The sequence below is a fragment of the Pholcus phalangioides genome, unplaced genomic scaffold, assembly GCF_987345545.1.
Source record: "Pholcus phalangioides strain wild (caught in Gottingen) unplaced genomic scaffold, Ppha-v1.0 ptg000017l_1, whole genome shotgun sequence".
In the NCBI taxonomy this organism is placed as follows: domain Eukaryota; kingdom Metazoa; phylum Arthropoda; class Arachnida; order Araneae; family Pholcidae; genus Pholcus; species Pholcus phalangioides.
In genome coordinates this window covers 14,743,879-14,770,246 of record NW_028301610.1, presented here as the reverse complement: position 1 = coordinate 14,770,246, position 26,368 = coordinate 14,743,879, and the positions used below count along the sequence as shown (strand labels likewise).

The following is a 26,368-nucleotide window of genomic DNA, read 5'->3' as shown; positions in this document are numbered from 1 at the left end:
GCTCGGTGATTATGCATAATTTAACTGATCATTATTTTCTATAATAATCGGATTTATCACATTTACTGTAACATAAACATGATAATAAGTATAACTAACAAGATTAATTACAAATTATAAATTTCAAAACCATTTTAATTATTCATAAATTTAGTCTTAATTATGGATTTTTTTTTAAATTTTATACATCTGCAAATTTCAATAATTTTATATTTAAAACAATTTACCTATTGGTTTTCCAGATTTCAGAAACTTTTTCAAGTTTTTTTTAAACAATCGAGTTAAAATACACTCTTTTAATGCAATAAGTTATTTAATCTTAAAACATGGTTGTCATACTTATATTTAATAAAACAATAATAAAATGTGAAATGTTGTTATCTCTTCTATTTCGGAGGTAAAACGGATGTTCGCGCTGCTATTGGTCGAAAGGGGAATGACCACGTGACGGAGCGCAGCCAATCAGAAATTTCCTTGCAGGTTTTCCTTTCCGTCCCGTTTTTCCCTGAACCATAAGGACGTGTTTTTGCGCTTTTTCATCAGTTTAGCTCTAGAACTCTTACGAGAATCTTTTCTAACCTCTCTTGAGAATTCCATCGTAAGTTTAAGACTTTTTATCAAGAAAAACCACCGAATAAATTTCAAAATGAAATTTGTTATCAAAAATTTATAAAATTTACACCCCGATTAAAATTTTTTTTTTAAGTAATTATGGAGTACTTTGTCCTCAAAATTACGTGTTTGAAAGTTCTGACATTCCTGGAAACTTTTAAGGGACTGCTATAATTAATTGTTTAGGTTTTTGATTTTTTTATTGGCGATAATGGATCCAAGCGTTGATTATGAAGATGATTTTAATTTGACTGTCAGAGAGTATCTTGAAGCTCAAATGGGACCGCAGCGAATTTCATTTTCGGTGGTATTACCGATTACCGTGGTTTATCTTGTGATATTTGTGAGTGGTGTCGTCGGTAATATCGTGGTATGTCTCGTTATATCGCGGAACTCTCATTTTCATACCGCTACGAACTATTACCTTTTCTCCTTGGCTATATCCGACTTGTTGATTCTCCTATTTGGTAAGTCACTTTTAATTACCTAACTAAATTTCAAATTCGAAAGTAAGTACAACTTTTCTGACATTGATTGCCAAATTAAACTTGGCATTAAGCCCGCGGGCCACCATGTCATACCCTGGCATTCTCGGTTATTAAATAGGGTTCCCCCAAATTATTGAGCAATTTTATTTACTCTGGATTTAGTTTTTTCATTAAATTTGAATTTTTATTTAGTTTCAAATAAGTTCTTCTCTAACATTAATTTTTTTATCAATCATAACTTTTATTAAATCTGAAATTTGCCCCGATAATTCTGAAATTGATTTTAAATTAATTTTAAATTTTTATTAATCATGAAATTGTTTCTTTCAAAAAAAAATCTCAATTTATTTCTATCAGTAATTCTGTAACAATTTTTTCATTAACTGTAAATTTTTATCACAATTATGTTTTTAAATTATTTTTCAATAATTCTAAAATTATTTCTTTTCATCAAATATTTTTTTTTTTTGTCATTTCTGTAAATTTTGTACTTATATACATCTTTTGGATGCCGAATTTGTCCTCTCGAAATATACGTAGACTATATAAAATCATAGGCCTGAAAAACTGTATTGCCTCAAGGCCCTGCTAATTTGTTACGACGGCCCTTTCACGGCATCAGCTGTATTAAATGTATCGCTATTGAATCTGACGAGTATCTCACAGTTCTAAATACAGCAGTACAGATTTTAGTGGACAGAGAACTCTTTAACGAATAAATTTTTATTTTTTGGAATTTAATCGCTTTTTATGTAAAGTTACTATTTTCTAAAAGTGGTCGGTGGGCCGCAGCAGAAAACTCGGCTGGCCTCAATTGGCCCACGGGCCATGGTTTGAAGACCCCTGATGTATGGCACGAAAAGTAAGTATGGACTAAGTTTCAAGACTCCGGATATTTCTCAAGTTTCTGTGTGTATTTATCTGCATGATTTCTTATTAAATTTAAAATTTGTATTCATTTAAGGGGGTCTCAACTTTTAAAATTGTCATAAAGCCAAAAATCTATGTGCTCTAGTAGAAAAAAATTACATTTAAAATATTATTTAACCATCGATTGATTTAAAATTTGGTACAATTTTTTTTTTGATTGCGTGTGCTATCCAATGTTAGCACAAAATCTTACATTTTTCAGTGATACCCAATTTTTCTCAAATTTTCAAAAAAATGCCGTATCGACACCTTCGCATGATAAAACCTCATGACATTAATGTAACTGAATAAAAATTGATTCGAATAAAGGGAACTGTTTCGTTCATGAGGAAAATATTTGAGGCTCATTCATAAATACTTGATTTGTACATTTTTTTAATTTCCAAAAATGCGAAATTTAAATTTAAAAAATTGAATTTTTAAGCCAATGAAATCTCAATCTTTTGCCTCATTTTATAAAGTGAATAGTTTTCTTCATTTTGAATTAATTTTTATTCGATTACATTGATGTCTCATGTTTTATCATACGCGTAAGATGTTAATAATGCATTTTTTCCTTAATGTTTGAAAATGTTCAAAAAGTAAATTAATTAGTATTGAAGATATGTAAAAATTGTATTGGTATAGCATAGCATATATACAATCGAAAATATGTATGGGAAAAATTTGAAATAAAATATCAATGGTTAAATAATATTTGTAATCATATTTTACTGGAACATAGTTCTTGAGGCTCTTTGACCATGTTTAAAGGTAAGAGACTCCTAATTGTATTCTAATGGTAGAATTCGGATAATGGTAAGTTTAAGCATCCCAATGGCATAATTTGATATTTCATGTAATGTCTTTTGATACTTCTCTCTTGCGCTCTTCTATTTACAGTAGATTAGGTTATTATCACACATCCGAGGACTAGAATTAAGCAAAATAAAGCCTTAATTTGAACATTCCTCATTGATAATCAAAACTTGGCCCGAAACATGGTCAGCTAATACTGACCATTCACGTCTTTAAATAGCATATTGAAAATTAACTTTAACCCTCTATGATTCACCCCCATAAAAACGTATTGAAAAATAAACATTTATACAAAAAGTGGTGTAAATTGACGCTGTACACAAATTTCTGTTTGAAACAACACATCAACACAGCAATTTAATTGATTAGAATGAATTTTTGATCAGTTAAAATGAATAGTTAAGGATGAAATATAAAGTTTTATTTTATTTTACTGTTATTTATAAACACATCAAATCATGATTCGCACCCCCCCCCCCCTAATTTGGTGCGATTTTATAAATCTCTCAACGCGTAAAATTTCAGCAGCTCTCAAAAAATGATACCAGCAAGAAATCAACTCTTTTTTGATAAAAAAGTAATGTTTTTACAGTCATATTTTGCACTGAAATCGCATTGAAACATGTACATTCCAAAATAACAAAAACAAAATCGAGAAAATAAATTTGTATAGGTTTTTTTGGCCATGTATTTGCCATGTATATTCAAACATACACGAGATCGTACAGAGGTTAAATGCATCTCTACAATCAATATATAATCAACTAATCTACTTGAATGATAACAGAAAAAATTTAGATAACTCTAGTAAATAGTATATGTATAACTGATGGTAAATTTTAAACGAAATTTACGTTAAAAAAAATAACGTACCATAGTGGTAAGGTTTATCCTATTACCGTAGGGTAAAACATGGTAGATTTTGAATTATAAAATGAAAATTCATACATTTCACAGAGTACTAGGGATAAAATAAAGAGATATTCTATGATGGATCGAAAATATCTGAACCAAAAATAAAAATCATCTTGAATATCCAGTGAATATGGATTCCATACGATACTGAAAGCGATAATGCCATGCTTTTCCCGTTTCTTGGAATTTTTTGCATGACTTTTCGGTGTTTTTTTGCGCATTTGACTCGCGATAAGAGGCTTTTTTCCCGTTTTCTATCCGCATTTTCCCCTAGAAATGTTTCCACGAAAATCTCTAAAAGAAAAACAAAAAAAAAACTTAAAAGCTAGAAAAGCAGGGCATGATATCACGAGAAATCTATTCGCATTCGCTATTCACCGTCTTTGAATAAATCCGCTTTGAACCAACAATAATTTAGTGTCATACTTGGTTACTCGGCTATTTAAGTACTTCAAAGAAACATGTTTCATGTCTTCATCAATCAGAAACACCAATCGATCACTTTCTATGTTCATGGGAATATCCGATATCAATAATATGCTTATAGCACAAATCCTGGTGTACATGGGTATGAAATCGCTCCATATGACATTTGACAAGACATGGAAGTACGGGAAAACATGGACCTCTTTTGTTATAGCCTGCTATACTTGATAAGAGTGTATATGTCCGCGTCGATAGCAAATGCATTAACTCCCTCCCCCCATCAAGTGCAAGGAAAAGCCATTTTATAGCCTAAGTACTTGTTCCAGAGGATAGTTCTCTAGAGAAGAAAGCTTCTGTACACGTATCCACTCCGCTTTCAGCGTCAAAAATGATGATGTTGTAAAAGATAGAATCTTGACAATAAGAAAAGCTGTAATAGGCATTTTTCTGAGTATTTTATCTTTATGTTAATCCAATATCTGTCATTATTCAAAAATAATGACAGGTATAAAAAGTAATGGCAGAAAAAATGTCAGTACTATGTACAGAATGTTGTAAGAACTGTGATGTTAATTATATAGAACGATTTCCGGGAGAGAAAAAGGCCGTAAAATTGCCGTTAATCAATTTCTTGCTTAAGTAGCAGCTGCTTGTTTCGGTTTTGAAGATAATGAGTATAATCAGTACCATTATCAATAACGATGATGAAGATACATTTATAAGTGATTTTTTTAATAATTTTTCAGTGATTAATAAGCAATGCTGAAGTGTCGGTATGGTCATCTTTTGCAGATAAACTATCTCACTGGCATTGACGAGTTATCTCGCCATTTTAAATGCCTATTTTAGCAATGAAATTCCAGATATTTTGGTCGATTTCTCAATGGGACACTTTCCCATACCCCTTACTTTTCACTTGCTGAAAATTACAAAAAAAATAACCCTGCACCATCAACCTTCTCACCACCATTAACGAGATATCTCGCATCCTGAAAAAAAAAAACCCTGTTATTTTAGCAATGGAAAAGGCTAGACATTTTAAACGCTTTATCAATGGAACACTTTTCCCTATCCCTCATACTTTGTACCTGCTGAAAATCAGAAGAAAGTCTACGTCATAAAATCTTTCACTGGCGTTAACGAGATATCTCGCCTCCTTAAAAGATCTTATTTTATCAATGAACGATAAACCCAGGCATTTTGTATAACTGTATGTGCGAACGTACCTCAGAGGCTTGCTTAAACAATCGGTGTACTCTTGTGGAGTAAAGGAACTCTTTTTCCATTTACGGTATTTTTTACCTGCTGAAAATCGGAAAGAAGACCTTCATTAACTGTCTCATCGACATTGACGAGATATCTCGTCTTCCTAGAATCCTTTTATTTTAGCAATAACAAGCCCAGATATTTTGGTCGATTTCTCAATGGAACATTTTTTCCCATACCCTTTACTTTGCACCAGCTGCAAAAAAAAAACATGGGGGGAAAAACTATACTTCATTAACCACTGGCATTGACGAGATATCTCGCCTACTCACAAGTGTCCTCTTACTTAACGATAACAAGCCCACATAGTTTCTAAATCTGCGCGATATACCTGAGAAGCCTGCCAATTCAACAAATCGTTATGCTCTTGTGGAGCAATAGAACACTTTACCTATACACCGCACTTTGTTCCAAAAATTATTTTGAAAACCTACTTTTTTTATAATACATTATAATTATTAACCCTCAAACAGGCATTGATGAGATTTCTCGCCTACTTAAAAACCTATTTTACCATGACAAACATAGACATTCAGTATATTTCTCGATGAAACATTCTTTTCCATACCCCGTGCTTTTATCTTCAAATCGTAGTAAAGCCGCTTAATTAACCATCTCACCTGCATTAACGAGATATCTCGCCTTCTTAAATATATTCTATTTCAGCAATCACAAGTCCAAATATTTTGAAAAGCTGATTTCTCTCTCTCTCTCTCTCTCTCTCTCTCTCTCTCTCTCTCTCCGCACAACACATTTTCCCAATCTCCCTACTTTGCTGTTCGTAAGGTTATAACGACAATACTGTTCAAGTACCAAAATACGGCTGTATACAATGCTGCTATAAGTACCGAAATACTGCTATATACAATGTTGCTATAAGTACCGAAATAGCGTGTGGTTCCCAAGTAGGACTGGCTTTCCATAAACCCACATTCATCAACGAATTCAATATTTACTCGATCGCTTAAAGGCAGCAAGATGAATACAATAAAATGACACTAATACAGTGACAGAAGTCGAATTCGGTGTATTCAACAGACGCAATCATGATCCAATATCGCGTACATATCAAACGAGATATTCCTTTCCCAAGTGGTTTCCTTTCATGTTCTTATTACAGATAATACCAACGTGCTGTTTGCAATATTCAGCCGTTCATATTAATATTCTCCGAAGAATACTGAAGGAGAGAGAAAGAGAGAGGGAGAGAGATGTGTTATTCTGATAAATACCTTCATGATAAGTTTTCTTACACGCAGTTGTAAGTGATTATCTGTTGCCAGTGAGTCGATGATTTTCATCATCGTTTGGTAATATACTGAAATATCTCATGAATAACTTTCATTAACTCGACTTCATACGATTCCCGAAACGTAAAGCCGGGTCCCCATCCGAAGAATTCCGCAGCGGAAAAACCAATTTTAAGGAGAGACCTCTAGCCAGGGCTATATAGTAAGGGCTGTTTCATCTCTTCATCTCTTTGATGTTGCGCTTGCCACCTTGGTTCAGTGGGCGTGATCTCGGAGCTGCTGTGTAACGTCTCACGGTCCGGCTATTTTTTTTTTTTCTCGCAGAGGACATCAGCTTGCAAAATGTACTGTATTGAAGAGGATTATTTCAAATTTTAGTTGCTTACTTTACTGTTTTAAGTTAATGATCTCTCGTTTATGATGTTTTTAATGTCATGTGTGCGCGAGTGGTATTTCCATAATGTTTCTTGTGATTCATGTGTAAATCAGTGATAAACAAATATAAGTCCTTGGGTGCTGAATTAAAAGTTCGAATGGGGATAAAAATAAAAGCATATTCGAAAAGAGATGAAAAAAGCAAAGAAATGGATAGAATCCAAGAAATAGTTGGTAAGTAATGTGATTAATGTGTCATTTCACATTAGCATTCAAAACAATAATAACTCCAAACATTTTATATATTTATGAAATTGCTTTATATTCTCTTCCCATGTTTTTGTGTTGCAGTTATATTGCTAATAATGAAGTACACGAGGCTTTTAAAAGCTATACCTAATTCAAATGAAAACAAAAAGACAATTAAAAATTACTAGAAAGTTCAGAAGATAATTGAAAATATCTGTGCGGAGTTGGTTTTCAATCAATTCGATAAAAGTTAAGGTAAGTGATTCAATTGAAACATATCCGAGAAAAATATTCTTAGCGGAAGTTACACTAAAGGAAATGCAAAACTTCTTACTTTAAATGGCTGAACAAAGCAAGCCAATAAATAAACAGATACTAATTGAAATAATTGAAAAGATAATTTTGGAAAGAATTCTGTAAAATGGGCAGTACACAGCGATTGTGCAAACTACCGTAATTAGCAAGGTAAAAAAGCGGATGCACTCGATTCTGCAGGGGAATGACATCATGTCTGACGTCACCTAGTACCGATTCCAGGGCTTTATGAGACAGCCCTTGTTATATGGCCATGGAGGCTAGCACAGCGGGGGTAATTTTAATGGTTTATTTTGCGTAGCTCCACACCTCAAAACTGGTTTTGCGTTGAGACTAGCACAGCGTTGGCGAATTTTAATGGTTTATTTTTTCCATGGACCCACCAAAAAACTGATTTTGAGGTGAAGTTAGCACAGCCAACACCATCTATAGCAGACGGCCTCAGCGCGAATCTCATGACGACACTGAAGAATGTTTATCTCACCTATAGCCATTGGATATGGCAGGCCGACGCATGCGCCATCTTTACCTTTTTTTGTAGTATATCCAATGGCTATAGGTGAGACGACCTTCTCCAGTGACGTCACGACCTTCGAGCGGAGGCTTTCTGCTACAGATGGTATTGGCGCAGCGCGGGAAATTTTTGATGATTTATTTTGCGTAGCTACACACCAAAACCGGTTTTTTTTCTCCACGGAATTCTGCCGAGTTCCATGAGTGTGGCGTCGGCTTAACTGTGTAAATGTATATTATGTGATTATAATGTGGTTATTTACATACATTACATTAAATGTGTTATGTCTACAGTTAAATATCTCCATGTCATCATAACTGTTTCTATGAAGGTGATTTTCAACTGTAATGGTAAACGAGTTTTATCGATTCTTTTAGGCGTAACACTGGCGCGATATTGCAACCAAGTCGCCCTTCTTGCTTTTTCTTCCTTTCTCATCAGCATGCAGAGGGAAGGAAAAATATCTAATTCATTTTGATCATTTTCGTCGCACCACGGTCATTTTCTGCACCAAACAATCCTTCAAATTGAATTTTACTCCTCCAAATTTTATTGAGGAGTGAAAACGCTCCTTCAAATTTTAGCTAATTTAACGAAGTTATTATTCTGTTTTTAATTAAAAAATATCCCTTATTCAACAATATACTATCCTTACCATTTTGGATACTCGCCTAAAGTACCAGAGGATGTTTATAGGTGTCGCGAGTTCGATACCGGTTCGTCCTTGTCAGAAAACGTTCCTGACATAGGGTTACAACAGAAACAGTTATACGCTATATGGGCCATGGGAAAATGTAAAATGCAATAAAAAGCTCAATTTTTTCCCCTGATGGTCGAAAATTGAACATTTTTTTTTTTTAATTTCATGAACCTCTCTCCCATAGTTTTATTAAGATATTCTAAAAATTTGATTATATTTGTATAAGCAGTTTTCTAGAAAAACAACTCAGAATACGGAAACTTAAATTATAATCACCCTGTATATTCAGCACATAAATACACATTTATATTGCATAATTTATAAATACAGAATCAACAATCGGAAAAAAAATCCATTAAAAGCAAAATTATTTTTCGTAAGACTCGAAAAATCATCGAAAGACGGTAATTTTCGCAGAAAAGAATCACCAATCGTCATGAGAAAATTAAATTTTAGATAATTTTAGGATCATAATATACATGGATACCTGATTAATCAGTTCCGTATTAGAAGTGATAATTAGAAATTTTATAGTCAATGAGTAGTCTGATCGTTTCCTGTATTTCAATTATTTCTGGAGAACGAGATTAACTGGATAGAAGCGAGAGTGAATCGTTCAGCAAGTGGAGGTAATTAGGTGAAGTTTCATCAACGTTGTATTCATCCGAAATGCATGTTTCCACCTTGTTTAATGAGTTTAAATTATGACTTGCTAATGAAAACAGATGTTTAAGGCTTTAATGGCCATCTACTACGTTAATTAATTTTTAGATTAATGTTAAAGGAACTGAATCTTGAATATCGACGCCATACAAATACTTATAAAATCTCGAATTTCTTCTAAACTATCTGGTATTTTCCATAAAGATTTTCCAAGTTTTCATGAATTACTGTGCTTCATTTCATCCATTCTGGAATTATTTCATTAATGATATCTGGAATTATTTCATTAATGATATCTGGAATTATTTCATTCTTGAATTCTGGAATTATTTCATTCTTGAATTCTGGAATTATTTCATTCTTGAATTCTGGAATTATTTCATTCTTGAATTCTGGAATTATTTCATTCTTGAATTCTGGAATTATTTCATTCTTGAATTCTGGAATTGTTCCATTCTTGAATTCTGGAATTATTTCATTCTTGAATTCTGGAATTGTTCCATTCATAATTTTCATTAATCAAAGTATTGTTAGTTCTGCAAATATTTCTTCCATTCGTTTCCAGTCATTTCTTTCATTAATTCAGAATTATTTCATTCATTAATTCAGAATTATTTCATTCATTAATTCAGAATTATTTCATTCATTAATTCAGAATTATTTCATTCATTAATTCAGAATTATTTCATTCATTAATTCAGAATTATTTCATTCATTAATTCAGAATTATTTCATTCATTAATTCTTTAATTACTGTATTTCATTCAAAATTCTGAAATTTTATTAGTTCTAGAAGTATTTCTTACACGGATTTCTATAATTTCGTTTTTCGTTAATTCTATGATTACTTTCATTAATTCTGTGATTATTTGTTTTTATTTAATTCTGTGATTATTTGTTTTTATTTAATTCTGTGATTATTTGTTTTTATTAATTCTGTGATTATTTGTTTTTATTAATTCTGTGATTATTTGTTTTTATTAATTCTGTGATTATTTGTTTTAATTAATTCTTTGATTATTTCTTCCATTAATTCAGTATGTCATTTTCCAATCGAAAAATTTAATTTCCATCAAATTTTAAAAATACGTCATTTTTCAATTGGAAATCCATTTTTCTTAAATTTGAAAAAAATTTCATTTTTCAATTATGAAATTTCAAAATTTCTATGTACTTATAAATCTAGAAAATGTCATTTTTCAATAAAAATTCCGTTTCTTTTAAATCTAAAAATAGTTTTTCTTTCGATTGATTAATTAAATATAGTCTTTTTGGTTAATTTGGTTAGTTATTGATTAATAAATCAAAATTAAGTTAAATGAATAAATTAATAGGTTAATAACTCCTTCAAAATCAATCGTAAATTAATCCCAAATATTGATGGCAAAAATTACGATTTTTAAAAAGAAATAACTCTCAAATTTCTTCTAAAACCTGGATTTTTCCGATATTTTTAAAACCTAATTTTATCGCAATTTTTTCATCAAAGAGATCAATTAAAACTTTTTTACGATCAAATGACAGATACGTAGACTGGAAGTAACTATTCGAGAATCGATAGGAATCGATACATAAATCAATATATTTTTTCAATGGTAACAATACATAGAAAAATTACATCTTCAAGACGGTAGATACATTGTAGAGAATAAAATAATAAATACTACATTTGTATGTGTTATGTTATACACGGCAAAAAAGCTGAACGTAAGTAATTTATCATTGCTTATACCGGGTGTCCTGTAAGTGCTAATGCGTCCTTTACCTCATCGACCATCCGTCGTTGGGATATAATTCCAATTTAAAAAATGCTCAAAAGGAGCTCAAAAATTACCCTGTACGGGTTTTAAGAGTGAGAATACAGTGTGCCACAAAATCGAAAATCTACATTTTTAAACGGTCCCTTTCTCCTCTAACTTCCACCTAGAAAGTTGTTGTCATGTCTCTCCTGAGGCCAACAAAAAGAATCCAAATTTCCAGGTGTAATATTTACTAAGATATTCAAATTCAAAAATTGTAGAAAAGTTGGGAAAAGACAGCATAAATAAGGGGACAGGAGCGTTGTCCGATTTTGAATGCAAATATTTTTACGAATATTACACTTAGACGTGTGGAATTTTTTTGTGTGTGGACCTGCTGCACTCTGCCATTGCTGGATTTGTGACTCGCCTCCAGTGTGTTATCCCCTGTGGTAGTGGTCATGTGAAACACATATTGCTGTAATAAACGATTTGGAGGCGTTCTTATTCGCGTATCTTTTCTTCGACTTGTGTACGTCAGCGGCACCTACCGGCTGTTTTTTTAGTTATTTTTCCCTGTCTTAATAAAATTTCCGTGACCTAGCGATGCTAACCCTGCAAACCGTTCTTTTATTTCGGTTATTTTTCTGGTTTTTATGATTTTTTAAAGTTTCTACGGACTTTCTGCCCACCCTGTATTTCATTCAATTATCTTACCCGTTTTCTTTTCACTAGAAGGAAACATGACTAAAAAATTTCGGAGAAACGCAAAATTTTTTAATTCTGTTTCCATCAAATCTAACAGTGCAATGTGCGTTTATGTTCTACACGTTATATATATATATAAAGCTGAACGTAAGACATTTATCATTGGTTATATAAAGAACAAAACGAAAAACTGACCAGAACTGACCACTATGGATCATTTACAATGTTATAAACCCGAAAAAAATTCTTGATTTAATGCATATAAATGAGCATGAATCATCAATTAGACACTTAATTGAGTGATTACCTAAACTTAATGCTCTGAAATTCAAATATTTCTCTGATTTTACCTGTTTTGTTTTTATTTGAAGGAAACGTGACTAAAAATACGTAAAAATACAAATTTTTCTATCAAAAAAAATTTCGTTTCCTTTAAATCTAAAAATAGTCTTTTCTGAATAACTTCATAATTAAATACGTTTTCTTTTCTCATTAACTCAGTTCCTTCAAAATTAATCTCAAAAACTGACGGAATATAATTACGGTTTTTGAAAATAAATAAATCACAAATTTCTTCTAAAACCTGGAATTTTCCGAAAATTTTAATTTCTATTTTATCGCAGTTATTTCATCAAAGAATAAAAACTTTCCATGTTCAAAATAACAGATACGTAGAAGAAAAATGCTCGGGTGTTCAAATATTTCTCGATTTGACGTGTTTTGTTTTCACTGGAAGAAAGCATCACTAAAAATACGTAAAAACACACTTTTTTCCAATAAAAATTCCCTCTCCTTTAAATCTAAAAATAGGTTGTTTTTTTTTGCAATGTATCCGAACTTAAATACATCTTATGCATTAACTGAGATTTTTTAAATGAATATAAAATAAAATTGATGGGGTATATGCCTACGATTTTTACGAAAGAAATAAATCTCAAATTTCTTCTAAAACCTGGAATTTTCCAACAGTTGAAACTTTATTTTTATCGCAATTATTTCATTAAAGAAGTCAATCAAAAATTTTCTAGGATCCAGAAATAGATGAGTAGATAAAAAGTAATTTTCTGGGAAGTCATCAAAATCGATTCGGGAAACATTTTTTCCGTGGTATCAATACATAGGAAAAATATATCTTGAAAATAATAGATACAATAAAGAATAAAAGAATACATTATGCGTTTGTGTTATGTTATACACGTTAAAAAGCTGGACGTAAGTCATTTATCATTGATTGTATAAAGAGGAAAATCAAAAACTGACCACAGCTGACCACTAGGAATCAATCACAATGTGGTAAACCAAAAATAATAGCGTCAAAAATAATTTTTGATATGATATGTATGAGCATGAATCATCAATCAGACCCTTAATTGATGATTATCTAAACTTAATGCTCTGAAATTCAAATATTTCTCTAATTTTACCTGTTTTGTTTTCAATGGAAGAAAGCGTCTAAAAAAAAAACGAAAAAATTTCAAATTTTTTCTATCGAAAAATTCGATTAATAGTTTTCTGCAATTTATCCGAACTTAAATACCGTCCTTTTAATGCATTAACTGAGTTGGTTTTTTTTCAAATTAATATTTAAAAAAATTGACGGCATATAGCTACGATTTTTACGAAAGAAATAGATCTCAAATTTCTTCTAAAATCTGGAATTTTAAGGAATTTTTAAATTTTATTTTTATCATAATTATTTCATCAAGGATATCGATCAAAATTTTTTTACAATGAAGTAACGGATACATAGATAAAAAGTTAATTTCTATTAAATCATCGGAATCGATACGAAAATCAATATATTTTTTTCGATATAGTAGCAATACATAAAAAAATATATCTTGAAGATAATAGAGATACAATAAGAAATATAAAATAATACGTAGTAGGTTTGTTCTGTTATAACGTCAAAAAGCAGAACGTAAGTCGTTTGTTATTGATTATATAGATAAAATCAATATTGACCACAACTGACCGCTAAGGAACAATCACAGTGTTATAATCCATAAAATAATAAAGTCAAAAAAATCTTTTTTGGAGTAAGGTGTATAAATGAGCATGAATCATCAATTAGACCTCAAATATTTCTCTGATTTCATCTGATTGTATTTTTTCAATGGAAGGAAACCTGACAGAAAATACGTAAAAATGCAAATTTTCCAGTTAAACTATTTCGTTTCCTTTAAATTTAAAAATATTTTACTTTTAGATTTTATTCAAACTTCAATACCGTATTTTCATTCATTATGTAACTGAGTCTCTTTCAAAATTAGTCGAAAAACTAATCGCAAATATTCCATGATCAAGTGATAAATATGTAGATGAAGAGTAATTTTTTTTGAGAAATGAACGAAATCGATACGAAAAACTGGCCACAGCTGACCGCTAGGAATCAATTACAATGTGATAAACCACAAAATAATAGCGTTAAAAATAACTGTTGAGAGAGATTTAATGTTTGTTAAGTCCGAATTCTGCCAATGTCCGAAATTCGGTGATTTAGCCGGCCCCTATATATATATGTACATCGATCCCCATGATTCCGGGTCATCGCCACGTTGGCGTACTTTTTTTGTGATAATTATGGCCATTTATAATTAGCCATAGCTAACCATAATGATCAACGTTAGCTATGGCAACCCTAACTATCAAAAGAATCTGAATATCAATATCTAAGTGATCCATACACAGGGATATATATAGGGATTAACATATAGGGGCCGCCCAAAGCAAAGCGAAAGCCCGAAATTCGGCCATTGGCCAGATCAACTGGACCAGCAAGTTCGCGAACTGACCAACTTTGGGCTTTGGCAATAACATATATAAATTATAAATGGTTATGAAGTATTAATTACATCCTTAATTAGATGATTACCTGTACTTTGAAATTCGAAAAAAAAATTCATTTTGGAAAAATGTTTTCACTGATAATTGAAAATGACTAAAAATACTAAAAAAATTAAAAAAAAATTTTAAATTCCGTTTCTTTCAAGTCTAAAAATAATCTTTATTTCCGATTGATCAAAAATTAAAATACCGTACTGTTATTAATTGAGTTTTTTAAATTAAAATAGAAAATTAACGGAATAACTACAATTTTCACATAAGAAATTTATCTCAAATTTCTTCTAAAACCTGAAATTTTCCGATATTTTTAAACTCTTATTTTTCATCGAAGAGATTAATGAAAAATTTTCTAGGATCAAATAGCAAATATGGAGATAAAAAGTAATTTTTCGGAAATCGATATGAAAATTAATAGTAATATTTTGAATACATAGAAAAAATACCTCTTGAAGGCAATAGATACGATAAGGAATAAAATAATACACAAAGTCATCTATATCATTGGTTATTTAAAGAAAGACACACCAAAAACTGACCACAACTGACCACTAAGAATCAATCGCAATATTATAAACCCAAAAATAATTCTTGATTTAATGCGTGTAAATGAGCATGAATCATCAATTAGACACATAATTGGGTGATTATCTAAACTATAATACTCTGAAATTCAAATATTTCTCTGATTTTATTTGTTTTATTTTCATTTGAAGAAAACATGACTAAAAATACTTAAAAATACAAAATTTCGTTTCCTTTATAAATCTAACAATAGTCTTTTCTGAATAAATTCATAATTAAATACGGTTTTTTTCTCACTAACTCAGTTCCTTTAAAATTAATCGAAAAATTAATCTCAAAAACTGACGGAATATAACTGCGGTTTTTGAAAATAAATAAATCACAAATTTCTTCTAAAACCTGGAATTTACCGAGATTTTTAAACTCTATTTTGTCGCAGTTATTTCATCAAAGAGATCAATAAAAACTTTCGAGGTTCAAATAACAGATACGTAGAAGAAAACTAAATTTCCGGGAACTGATCGGAATCAATACAAAAATTAATATTCAAAATATGAATCAATATAATAATTATATATATGTTATAAATGTCAAAAATCTAAACAAATCCCATTTATGATTGATTATATAAAGAACAAAACTGACCACAGCTGACCACTTGGGATCAAACACTATGTAACCGTGAAATAATAGCGTCAAAAATAATTTTATGTTGTAACATGTATAAATGAGCATGAATGATCAATCAGATGATTACCTGTATTTAAAACTCCGAAACTCAAATATTTTTCGGATTTTGTGTGTTTTTACTGAAAGGAAACATGACTACAAATTCCTAAAAAATGCAAATTTTTCGATCGAAATTCCGTTTCCTTTATATCTAAAAATAGTCTTTTTTCCGATTGATTCAAACGTAAATAAAGACTTTTTATTCATTAACGAGCATTTAAATGAATTCTCATGCAAATGAAGTTCGAAAATTTTATTCCCGTGACCCGGATGGAATGTACAGTGACAGCATAAAATAAAATACACGACAAAAAATTATTATTTCATGCGTATAAAGAGCTTTAATCAAATTTATTGCGCGGACTGTTTTACATATTGGTTTATAATGAAATAATTCAATTTTTTTTTATTCGCAATGTAAAAATATATTACATTAATATATTATATATACATATATCACACACGCATGAAGACAAGTTTAATGAAAATTTCTATTCATATTTTTCGTTGAATATCATGGCTAAAATCGCTAAAATTTATCGGATTTATACAAATAAAATATGCTGAAATATTTTTGGAGATTTACGGGTTTCTTGAAGTAGTTGAGACTGATCTTTATGTTTCAATTGCTTCACAAGTTTCAGTAGAACTAAACCAATTTCAAGATGGTACCACCATCTTGAAATTGATTTAGTTCTACTGAAACTTGAATATGTCATTATCTATTATGCAAGCGCGATCTACGTATATTCCCTAAAAGAAAATAGAGACTAGGAAAGGATGTTTTTCCTGCTCCCAGAAAGACCGAAAAAAAGTGCTAATGTTTTTCTACACTTTGGTATGTGCAGGGTGTCTTATAAGTCAGGCATCTTCAACCCGTTGCTCGCGAGCACCATGGTGCTCCCTGACGCACTCAGAGTGCTCGATGCTCGTGTCCGATTTGATGCTCGCGAGCACTTGATCAAAGTTCCAACTAAACATCTTGTACAAATTGCATTCGAGGATTGAAATCATCCTGATATGTCATACATTCGTATATCAAATTTTCCTTAAGGGTGCTCCTGTTTTGGTGATGGGTAAGGGCAGTGCGCTCACGACTAGAAAAAAGGTTGAAGAATTCTGTTATAATGCGGCCTTTATGTCATCAACCATCCGTCGTATGCTTCCAATTTAAAAAAATGCTCAAAAGGCGTTCAAAAATTATCCTTTACCAGTTATGAGAGTGAAAATACAGTGGGTCACAATCTTTATCTTCCAATTAGAAAACTGTTGCCCTGTATTTCCTGCAGCCAACAGGTAAAATTCCATGTTTCTAAGTGCATTATTCGCTAAGATATTTTTGACCAAAAATCTGAGAAAAGTTATGAAAGAACGGCAAAGACTAACGGACAAAGCTCTTTTCCCTCATTTATACTGTCCTTTCCCAACTTTTCTTCAGTTTTAGAATATGAATATCTCAGCGAATATTGCACTAAGAAACTTGGATTTTTTTTTTTGCTGACCTCAGGAGAGACAGGGCAACAACTTTCTAATTAGAAGTCAGAGGAAAAGAGGACCGTATGAAAATTTTTGATTCTTTATTTTGTTGCACACACTGTATTTTCACTCTTGAAACTGCTATAGGGTAATTTTTGAATTCCTTTTGAGCATTTTTTTAAATTGGAATCTACGACGGACGGTTGATGAGATAAAGGCCGCATTAGCACTCACGGGACACCCTGTATGTTGCAGATACAAAAATTTGTACACATACAATTCAAAACATACAGAGTTGGTGAAAGTCCATGACACATTTTTAAACTTTATAAAAGAAAATGAAAATAATAGATAGCACCACATACTAAAATTTCCAAAGGCAAGATCAAGACAATAGTCAAGATCAAGACACCTTCTTTATTACATCTAGGGTACAGGAGAGTTCTGGCGCAGCCAGTCTATGTCACCGCAGTCACATAAAATTACTATCGGCAGTCCTAAGATGATTGTGGATGTGAACCACTCCCATCAAACACCCTTTATCAGATTATTGTGCAACTCAGGGGTGCAATTTCATTGAGAAAAATTAGGGGAACTCCGTGGGATCTTAAATGTAGTAAAATGCGGGACGTTGCCGATTGTCATCAGAAACGTTGTCCTAATTCGGCAAAATCCCTAATTGCAGATAAAATCTCTGAAAAATTAAGGGAGAAAACGTTGAATCTGAAAAATACGCAAGGTGAATATTTGTATTTATAGCCATAATTATTATAATAATAATTGAAACGCTGTTTATTCACGATTTTAGTGAACATTGCAAATTCAAATAAGCATCGTTGAAAAAACTGGGCAAATGTATAAAAACGGTTCGGAACAACTGAAAATACTGCAATGTCCCTTAATACGGGACACAAGTGGACCGTCGAATTGTTTCAGATATTTTACTAGTCCTTGGGTTCAGAAAGGTTGAGAAACGCTGCACCAAATCATTTACCAAAAATACCCCCCCCCTCCCCGCAAGCGGCTTACTTTACCACTGAGTTTTTAGTGGATAAAAGTCGTCTTCCTGTGATTGAGGTGATTATTGAATTGGTTGACTCTTATTTTCGACAACAGTTGGCTATTTCCTGTTTATCTCCTGACAACACTTGGAAATTTTTTTTGCCTCTGTCTGTCAAAATACTTCAGAATTCGGTCTTTCTTGTGGAAACCATTCCAAAACTTGAACATCGTTCTAGACAACAAGCTTCATTCAAAGAAATCGTCCAATTTCCTACCACAATTCTTTTTTTTAAATAACGTCCATCCAGGGTGGCCCTTACAAGAAGCGGGGCCCGGTGAGGGAATAATAGCGAGGCCAGGGCAGTCTTCAAATTTTCGGGTTTCCAAAAATGTTTGTAGTCCCTTTTAGCATTGATTTCAAACATTTTGTCGGGGACGGGAATTGGCGCATCCGAAAATTCATATATTTACAGAATATACAGAAATGCTGAAAAAATATCCATACAGAAATGCTGAAAAAATATCCATACAAAAAATATGAACACACAAATTCTAATGAAAATTAATACAAAAATTAATGAAAATTCGGAACCGAAGAAAGTTTTAAACTGATAAAAACAAATTCCAAAACTAATTTAAATTTAGACTTGATGCAATAAAAATAAGAAATATTTCTGAAAGAAATAATTCTATATACACAGGGCCGTCATTTCAACTTTTTCCAGGGGGGCAAAGAACATGTACTCAACGTATTTATAATTTTATATATATATACTATTTTTAGTGTATTTTCAAAAGCCGGGGGTGGGGGCAACGGCCCCCCCTGACCCCCCCCCCCCCAAATGACGGGTCTGTCTATATATATTGCTTATGAGGATTCAGGAGTGATGGCAAAAATAATTTCAGAATTGATGAAAGAAATAATTTCAGAATTGATGAAAGAAATAATTTCAGAATGGATGAAAGAAATAATTTCAGAATGGATGAAAGAAATAATTTCAGAATGGATGAAAGACATAATTCTAGCACCTATGAAAATTCAAACTTGATGAAAGAAATTATTCCTTTTGCTAATGATTACTTGAGGAATTGACTAATTAGTTAAATTGAAAGGTTCAATTGATAAAGAAAAATTTAATGGAAGTATTTTTTCACTTCCATTACGGTGAGCACGGGACTCTCTGGAGCCCCAAGGGCTGCTCCGTGTCCATCCTTGGGTAAAAGTGGCATGTTTTTAAAGCCGGGTCGAAACCAGACACGCTAAGCGATTCTGAGCTGTGCAAAACCGGTTTTGGGGAGGAGTGGCTAAGCAGAATTGACCATTAAGCTGGGTTTTCCTAGGAGTAGAATTTCTGCGTCGTGTGCAGCGTGAAAATGCTCATTGGTTAAAAACCTGAAATTCAGGTTTTTTTTTACCAATCAGCGTTTTCACGCTGCAAATGCTGTAGAAAACCCGGAAGCTAGAAGAACCCGGCTTTAAAATCATTCGCGCTGAGCTAGTCATACCTCAAAACCGGTTTTTGAGCGGGTATAGAACGGAAAAGAAGTACAATGTTTGCATTGTAAGGGATACCAACCGGATTTTCAAAGATAGCAATGACATTGCAAAGACAACATTAGCTTTGCTTTCTATTTTAAAAGCATGTTTTTTAGTGAGCCACCTATACAAAATTCGTGACACCGGAAAGAAACCTCCGAGAGACATATTAATGGGAATAGGTTTCCTCGACACTCTGGTAGGAGGAAAGAAAACGTTTGTCATTCAATTAAGTATTTTGACGTTGTACCGTTGACAGTTTTGGGGCGACGTCCCCAAAATGTCTCTCAGAAAAAGAACCTCAGTCTATGAAAGAGAGGATGGATCGTGTCTCATAAAATTCTTCGTTGCGTGATGGTTTTTCTCACGAACCCTTGAAAGGAACCCATCAAATAATTCTTTTTTTAATACCGTCAGTAAATGCCATCCTTTAGAGATTGTTTAGTGTTTTGATAACCACAAAATTGTCTTGATAATTAAAAATTATTTATAGGGATTAATCCTATGTAAAAAATTTGCACGTTACTAACCCATCAACCTGCGTAGCAGACTAAAAACCCTGTAAAATGCTTCAACTATTTTTATGGAGTAGGCTTTATTCAGATTTCTAGCAGTAAGAAAACGTGTTAAATTGAAAAATCCGCTTCACAAATTTTTTGGGTTTGTCATTGAGGCTTTTCAGAAAGCGTGCGTGTGCGTGTGTGTGGTCTCCCGCTTTTTTGAACACCCTAACTAACCTAGAACAGTGTTTCTCAACCTGTGGTCCGTAAGAAAAAATTTTAATTAAATCAATTTCGGTTGTAATGACATCTTGGTTGTAACGTCAGTAATAAGTTTTTCCAGCAGATTTTCATACAGAATAATGTTAATATACCTTACTAAGCTGTGTGTTAGCTGCTAAATGTTAACGCTGATGAAAACGATTCGACTTCGTATATAACGATAGATTTTGCTTCCATTTTCATGGCGTTTCTTCAAGGAATTTCTAGAATCAGCTCTCATCGTATAAAGCCAATGATTTTCTGTAGTTTTATCATACAGGGAGTTTCAGAAATGACTTCCTAACTTTGAAATCCCATAACTTGGAAATAGTGTTAAACATTCAAGATAAAACATGAGTATTTAATTCATTTAATGGACAGGCCTGGAATTTCACATTTTTATGAAATCAGTTATAGCTTTAGCTAATAGATGGCGCCACAGTTTTGGTGCATTGGTGATATTGGTCTTCGCAAAAACGTAGGTCAAATCGCATTACGATGGATTTTCTACAGCAAGAAAATGGTCGTTAAATAAATCGACCGTGGAGCCATCTGTTAATAAAAATTGTAATTAATTTTACAAACCGGTGTAAATTTTTTTATTGTAAACAAATACATACATACATGTTATACAAATATTAGACAATAAAAAACGAAAAGGAATACAAAAGAAAAAGACATGCATATAATATTGCTAATTTTATATTTATCTAGCTTTCTTTTTTCTTTAATTTATGATCGTCACGTATTCCTAAGAGATCTTTACGATCTGTCCAGGGAATTTGTTAGTGTGTTAATAAACATCCATGCCCGAACCGGGATTCGAACCCAGACCTGCACAGTCAGAAGCCAGCTCCCTAACCACTTCCAGAAGCAGTAAATGAGAAACACTTTTGAAAAAGATTTTGTTTTTTTCGGCACACAGTTGATTTTTCTATTGTTTACATATCGGCTTGTGTTAGCATATTTCTTACCTTGTTATATGTGTTACTTAGTTTCATGGTATTACAATGGTATGCTCCACCCCACTCACGTAAACCGTAAGTTGTAATTGAGAAAACCCACGCGTAAAAGACATCGACATCTTTCAAAAAATCCTCTCCTACTAAATACTTGAGCTTGTATAAAAGAGCTGCGTAAAATTGAAGTTTTTTTTTTTTAAATTTTATCGCAATGAATATTAAATTTCAAGTCATCCTGTATTGTTACCCCCAAGTATTCGTATTCATGCACTTTTTGGATTTTTTGGCAGTTGCAGTTTTTTTGTGCTTGAGGATGACGGATATGAACTTTAATTGAGATTTCTGTGTCGGAATTTAAGCTTCTCGTTTTAGTAATCTGATATTTGGTCTTTTGCGCGTTCAATTCAAGTTTGTTTGCAACCACCCACTGATTAATACGTCTCAGGTCATCCTCTGTCTTTGTTATTTAAGTTGTTATGTCGTCATCCTCTAAGTACAGAGCTGTGTCATCCACAAATAAAATTAATTGACCGTTTAGTTTTAGTTTACAGAAGCCGTTTATGTAAATGAGAAATAATGTGGGACCCAAAATTGATCTCTGGGACCCCTTTTTGAACCTGGAGATAACTACTCATTTTCCGATTTATAACTACTGCTTGTTGTCTGTCAAAGTAATATGTTTTGAACCGTTCCAATATTCGTCCTCCTATACCAGCTCTATGTAATTTTTCGGTTAATACGGTTAAATCCACATTATCAAATGCTTGTTTCAGGTCTAAATAAACAATAATAGACAATTTATTGTTATTGTAGCCGATATTTAAATAGTGACAGATTTTGATTATAGCTATTTCAGTGTTTTTATTTATTTTTTGAAAACCGTATTGATTCGGGGCCAAATAATTTCTATGGTTCAAAAAACCCATTAGCTGTTGATTTATATATTTGTCGATTATTTTAGAGAAAAATAGAAAAACCGATATTGGTCTGTAGTTTATTATTTCATTTGGGTCTCTTTTCTTATAAATTGGGAAGACAAGAGAAATTTTTAATTCATTGTAGAAATAATTTCTACTAATAGATGAATCAATGAGGTGTTTAAGTACATCAATATTGTAGGACGCAATAATTTTTAACATTTTTGGAGTTCATATCCAGTTGCTTTAGTTTCATTTATTTCATTTATTGTTTTTTTTTTCAAGAAAGGGATGTCAATATCCATGCATACCATTGAGTTTATAGCATCATTCTTACTTTCGCTTTGATATGTACTTGCACCAAAATTTGTATTATTTAAATTTCTTTCAATAAATTCACTGTTAAATTTATTTGCTAAAACTTGTGGATGCTGATGAATTGGTAGAACTTGCTTTCCATCATTTTTATTAAGTACAAAATAGTTTAAGCATTTCCATTGCTTCCGTTTGTCACAACATTCAACAAATTTAGCCTTTTGATACTTCTTGTTTAGATTTTGGTATTGAAATTTCCAACATTTTATCATACTTTTTATATTCTATTTCATACGATATTATATTAGGATATTTCCTTTACTTTTATACAATTTTTCTTTGATATTTATCTTCTCTATTAGTTCCTTAGTAATCCATTTATTCTTGTTTCTTATGTTTGATGTAATGTGTTACCGGACTTTGTTAGTAATTTTTGATGATGATTTAGTCCACAGGTTAAAGTTGACAGTAATTTATGTCTAAGAAACGTTGATAGTTTTGTTTGGTTTCATCTTCATAAAAAAAATTTCGAAAGATATGTTTGAGATAAACTTTTCAAATCTTTTGTCGTTAATTTTTGTCTTAATGTAATCCTGGTCATTTTTAATACACTGCTGGTCTTGATAAACAATATATCCTAGGATTGGGTAATGATTTATAATACGAGTTTTAAGTACAGTAAATTGTTGTATGCAATGTTGTAATGCTGCTGTAAAATACACCTATATTTCCACCTAATAAACGAACTACTCGTTTCATCTTTCTATGTATTGCTGTTTTTTTTAAGTTATGTCATTTCCAAGTTAGGGTAAAGTTTCATTTCTTTCTAAAACACCCCATACTTAGAATATATCACATGTTTGACGCTCCGACTTACTCATTGCCATTCCCGTATTTTTCCTTCCTGTAATTTTTTGTACAAGAATATCCTGTTTTTTCTCAACGAAGCTAATTTTAATTCATAATCTATACAAGAGTCAGGGATGAAAATAATTTGCGTAATTTTTCTCTTTTTTTTTGGAATTAGAACATTGACACAAAACATACAAAACAGGGGGGATATAACATGAATAAAAGAAAAACAAACACAATGGGAGAGGGAGAAAATCAATGCATATATCCATATTAGACCCAAGAGATCTATATGTTATCTCTCCAGGGTCGAACTACAAATAATTTCAACGTTCGCAAACACATGCTATTGAAACACTATACTCAGCATTATAATTATACATAAATGATACAAGTTGATCAAACAATATGTACAGTACAAGGTATGGTTAATATTTTTATCCAATGGGGGGTGTTTCTTACTTTTTTTTACATAGAAGTGGAGCATAGAAGCGTAAGAGAGACAAAACAAACTTGTTTAAACACTTGACATATACTGATGCGTCTTTAGAATTTTGAAATTAGATTTAAAAAAATTTAGAATTAAATTATAAGGAGTTAATATAATCTATAAGCAGTTTTTTAAAGCGGTTTATTTTTCTTTCGAATTTTTTATCATTACTTAATGTATTATAAGATCTTGGTGCTAAATATTGTTTCTGAATAAGTGTCTTTTTTTAGGTTTTATGATCTCATATTGAATTCCATATTGTCTTGTTTTTATGAAAGTGTGTCGCAAATTGAACCACGTAGGGTTTTTTTGTAAAAACAGTAAAATTAGATATAAATGAAGTTTATGTATGCCAAATCTATAATCAGCATTATAATCAATATTTGAAGTATAAGAATATTGACTAGATATTATATTGATGGTTTTCCTTAAATTATTCGTTATAAGTTCTAAATTAGATCTGTGGTCATCACCCCAGATGCATATGCCATATTGTAAAGTAGAAAAAACCCATGCAAAATAAAGCATATAGAGAAATTCACTTGAAATTATGTTTTTCAGATGTTAAAATCTAATACTAATATATATTTTAGTTTATTACTGATTGCAATAGCGTGCGATTCCCATTTGTGATTTCTATTTAACGTAAGTTAATATTTCCCAGGTATTTCATTTCTTCGACCATTCATAAATTTTTTTTTAATGAATAGGAATATATGAATGTAAGTCTCAATACTTTTTCATGTTAAATTATTTTTTTCGTTAAATGCATTTTAAATAACTGCAAATTCGCTATAGCACTGTATTTCTCGCCAAGCTCAGCTCGATTAAAAAGCCGTGCAGTCACCCAATTTTTTTTTAATTGTGTTTTAGTTGAGCTGATGAAAAGAATCTCATCAGTGTTTCCCTTAGAAATAGTATTCAATTCATGCTATTAGAGAGAGAAAGGAAGCACATCAATCCAATCAAATATGGTCACCCTAAAGCAGGGTCCACTACTGCAGAATCCCGCAGCGTAAAAACTGTTTTGAGGTGTGGCTAGAATAGCGCGAATAGGGCGATTTTAATTGTCGACTTTGCGTAGCCAACCCCAAAACCGGATTTGCGTTCTGGAATTCTGCGAAGTACTGCTGTTGTTGACCCGTCTCTACCATAACGAAATAACAACTTCATTCTTAGTGTTTAAGAGCTAATTTGATGATTATATTTTTCGCCAAAAAGTTCTTGAAAGCGCCAACCTCTGTTATAACGACAAACTCGGAATCTTCAACATCATTATAAGTAGGTTTGACTGCACTATTGTAATTGTAAATCTATACATCGTAAGTTGGAGGGCCTACTGAATTGTTTCCACCATTTTAATGGTTCTCAAATTAAGAAAAATTGAGAAATGCTGACTTAGAAGTGTTTGAATCCATTTGTTCCTCAGTAAGTTGAGTATTTCAATTCGATTAAAATGTTGAATTATCTTATTCACACTCATAGGTGTCCAAATCCTATTTTGCTCAATGTGAAGTTTCGATAAAACCGTCAAACCAGAGACTTCAAAGTCGAATTCCGGCTATTGATATGTCCGCGGCACAAATCTGATCAAAAGCTCAGCCCTGCAGTCAACCTGATTGTTGGGGATTGTGATTAAGTTAAGCTGATGAAAAGAGTCATCAATGTTTCCCCTAGAAATAATATTTGGTTAATGCCGTGTTGGAAAAGGAAGGAAACACCATCAATCCAGTTGAGAAATCTCCTATATAAGAGATCGATTCTAGCTGAGAACCAAACAATCCTCACGCGCGAGCTTTCGCGCTTTCCCTTTCCCTATCACTTCTCGCATTTCTTAGGATTAGGAAAAGGCTTTGAGTATCATATCCGGAAAACAGCGATCCGAGTTAGTGGAGGTAGACCATGACACCAAACAATAACATGGCGACGGGGGGAGAAAGATGGTTGATACGAAATTTCCAGAAACCAGTCGATGGAAACGTATAAAGACTAGAACGAATGAACGCCGAC

At 32.0% G+C, this 26,368-nt stretch overlaps 1 protein-coding gene across 1 annotated transcript in view; it reads left to right on the top strand.

The window, feature by feature from the left end:
• The first annotated feature begins 633 nt into the window (after nucleotides 1-633).
• Nucleotides 634-26,368, top strand: part of LOC149072427 (pyrokinin-1 receptor-like) — a 45,387-nt gene continuing 19,652 nt past the window's right edge. The window contains exon 1 of the mRNA XM_089246856.1: nucleotides 634-1,079. Within this exon, the coding sequence (XP_089102982.1) occupies nucleotides 824-1,079 (256 nt within the window). The 5' untranslated portion in view covers nucleotides 634-823. The remainder of the gene's footprint in view (nucleotides 1,080-26,368) is intronic.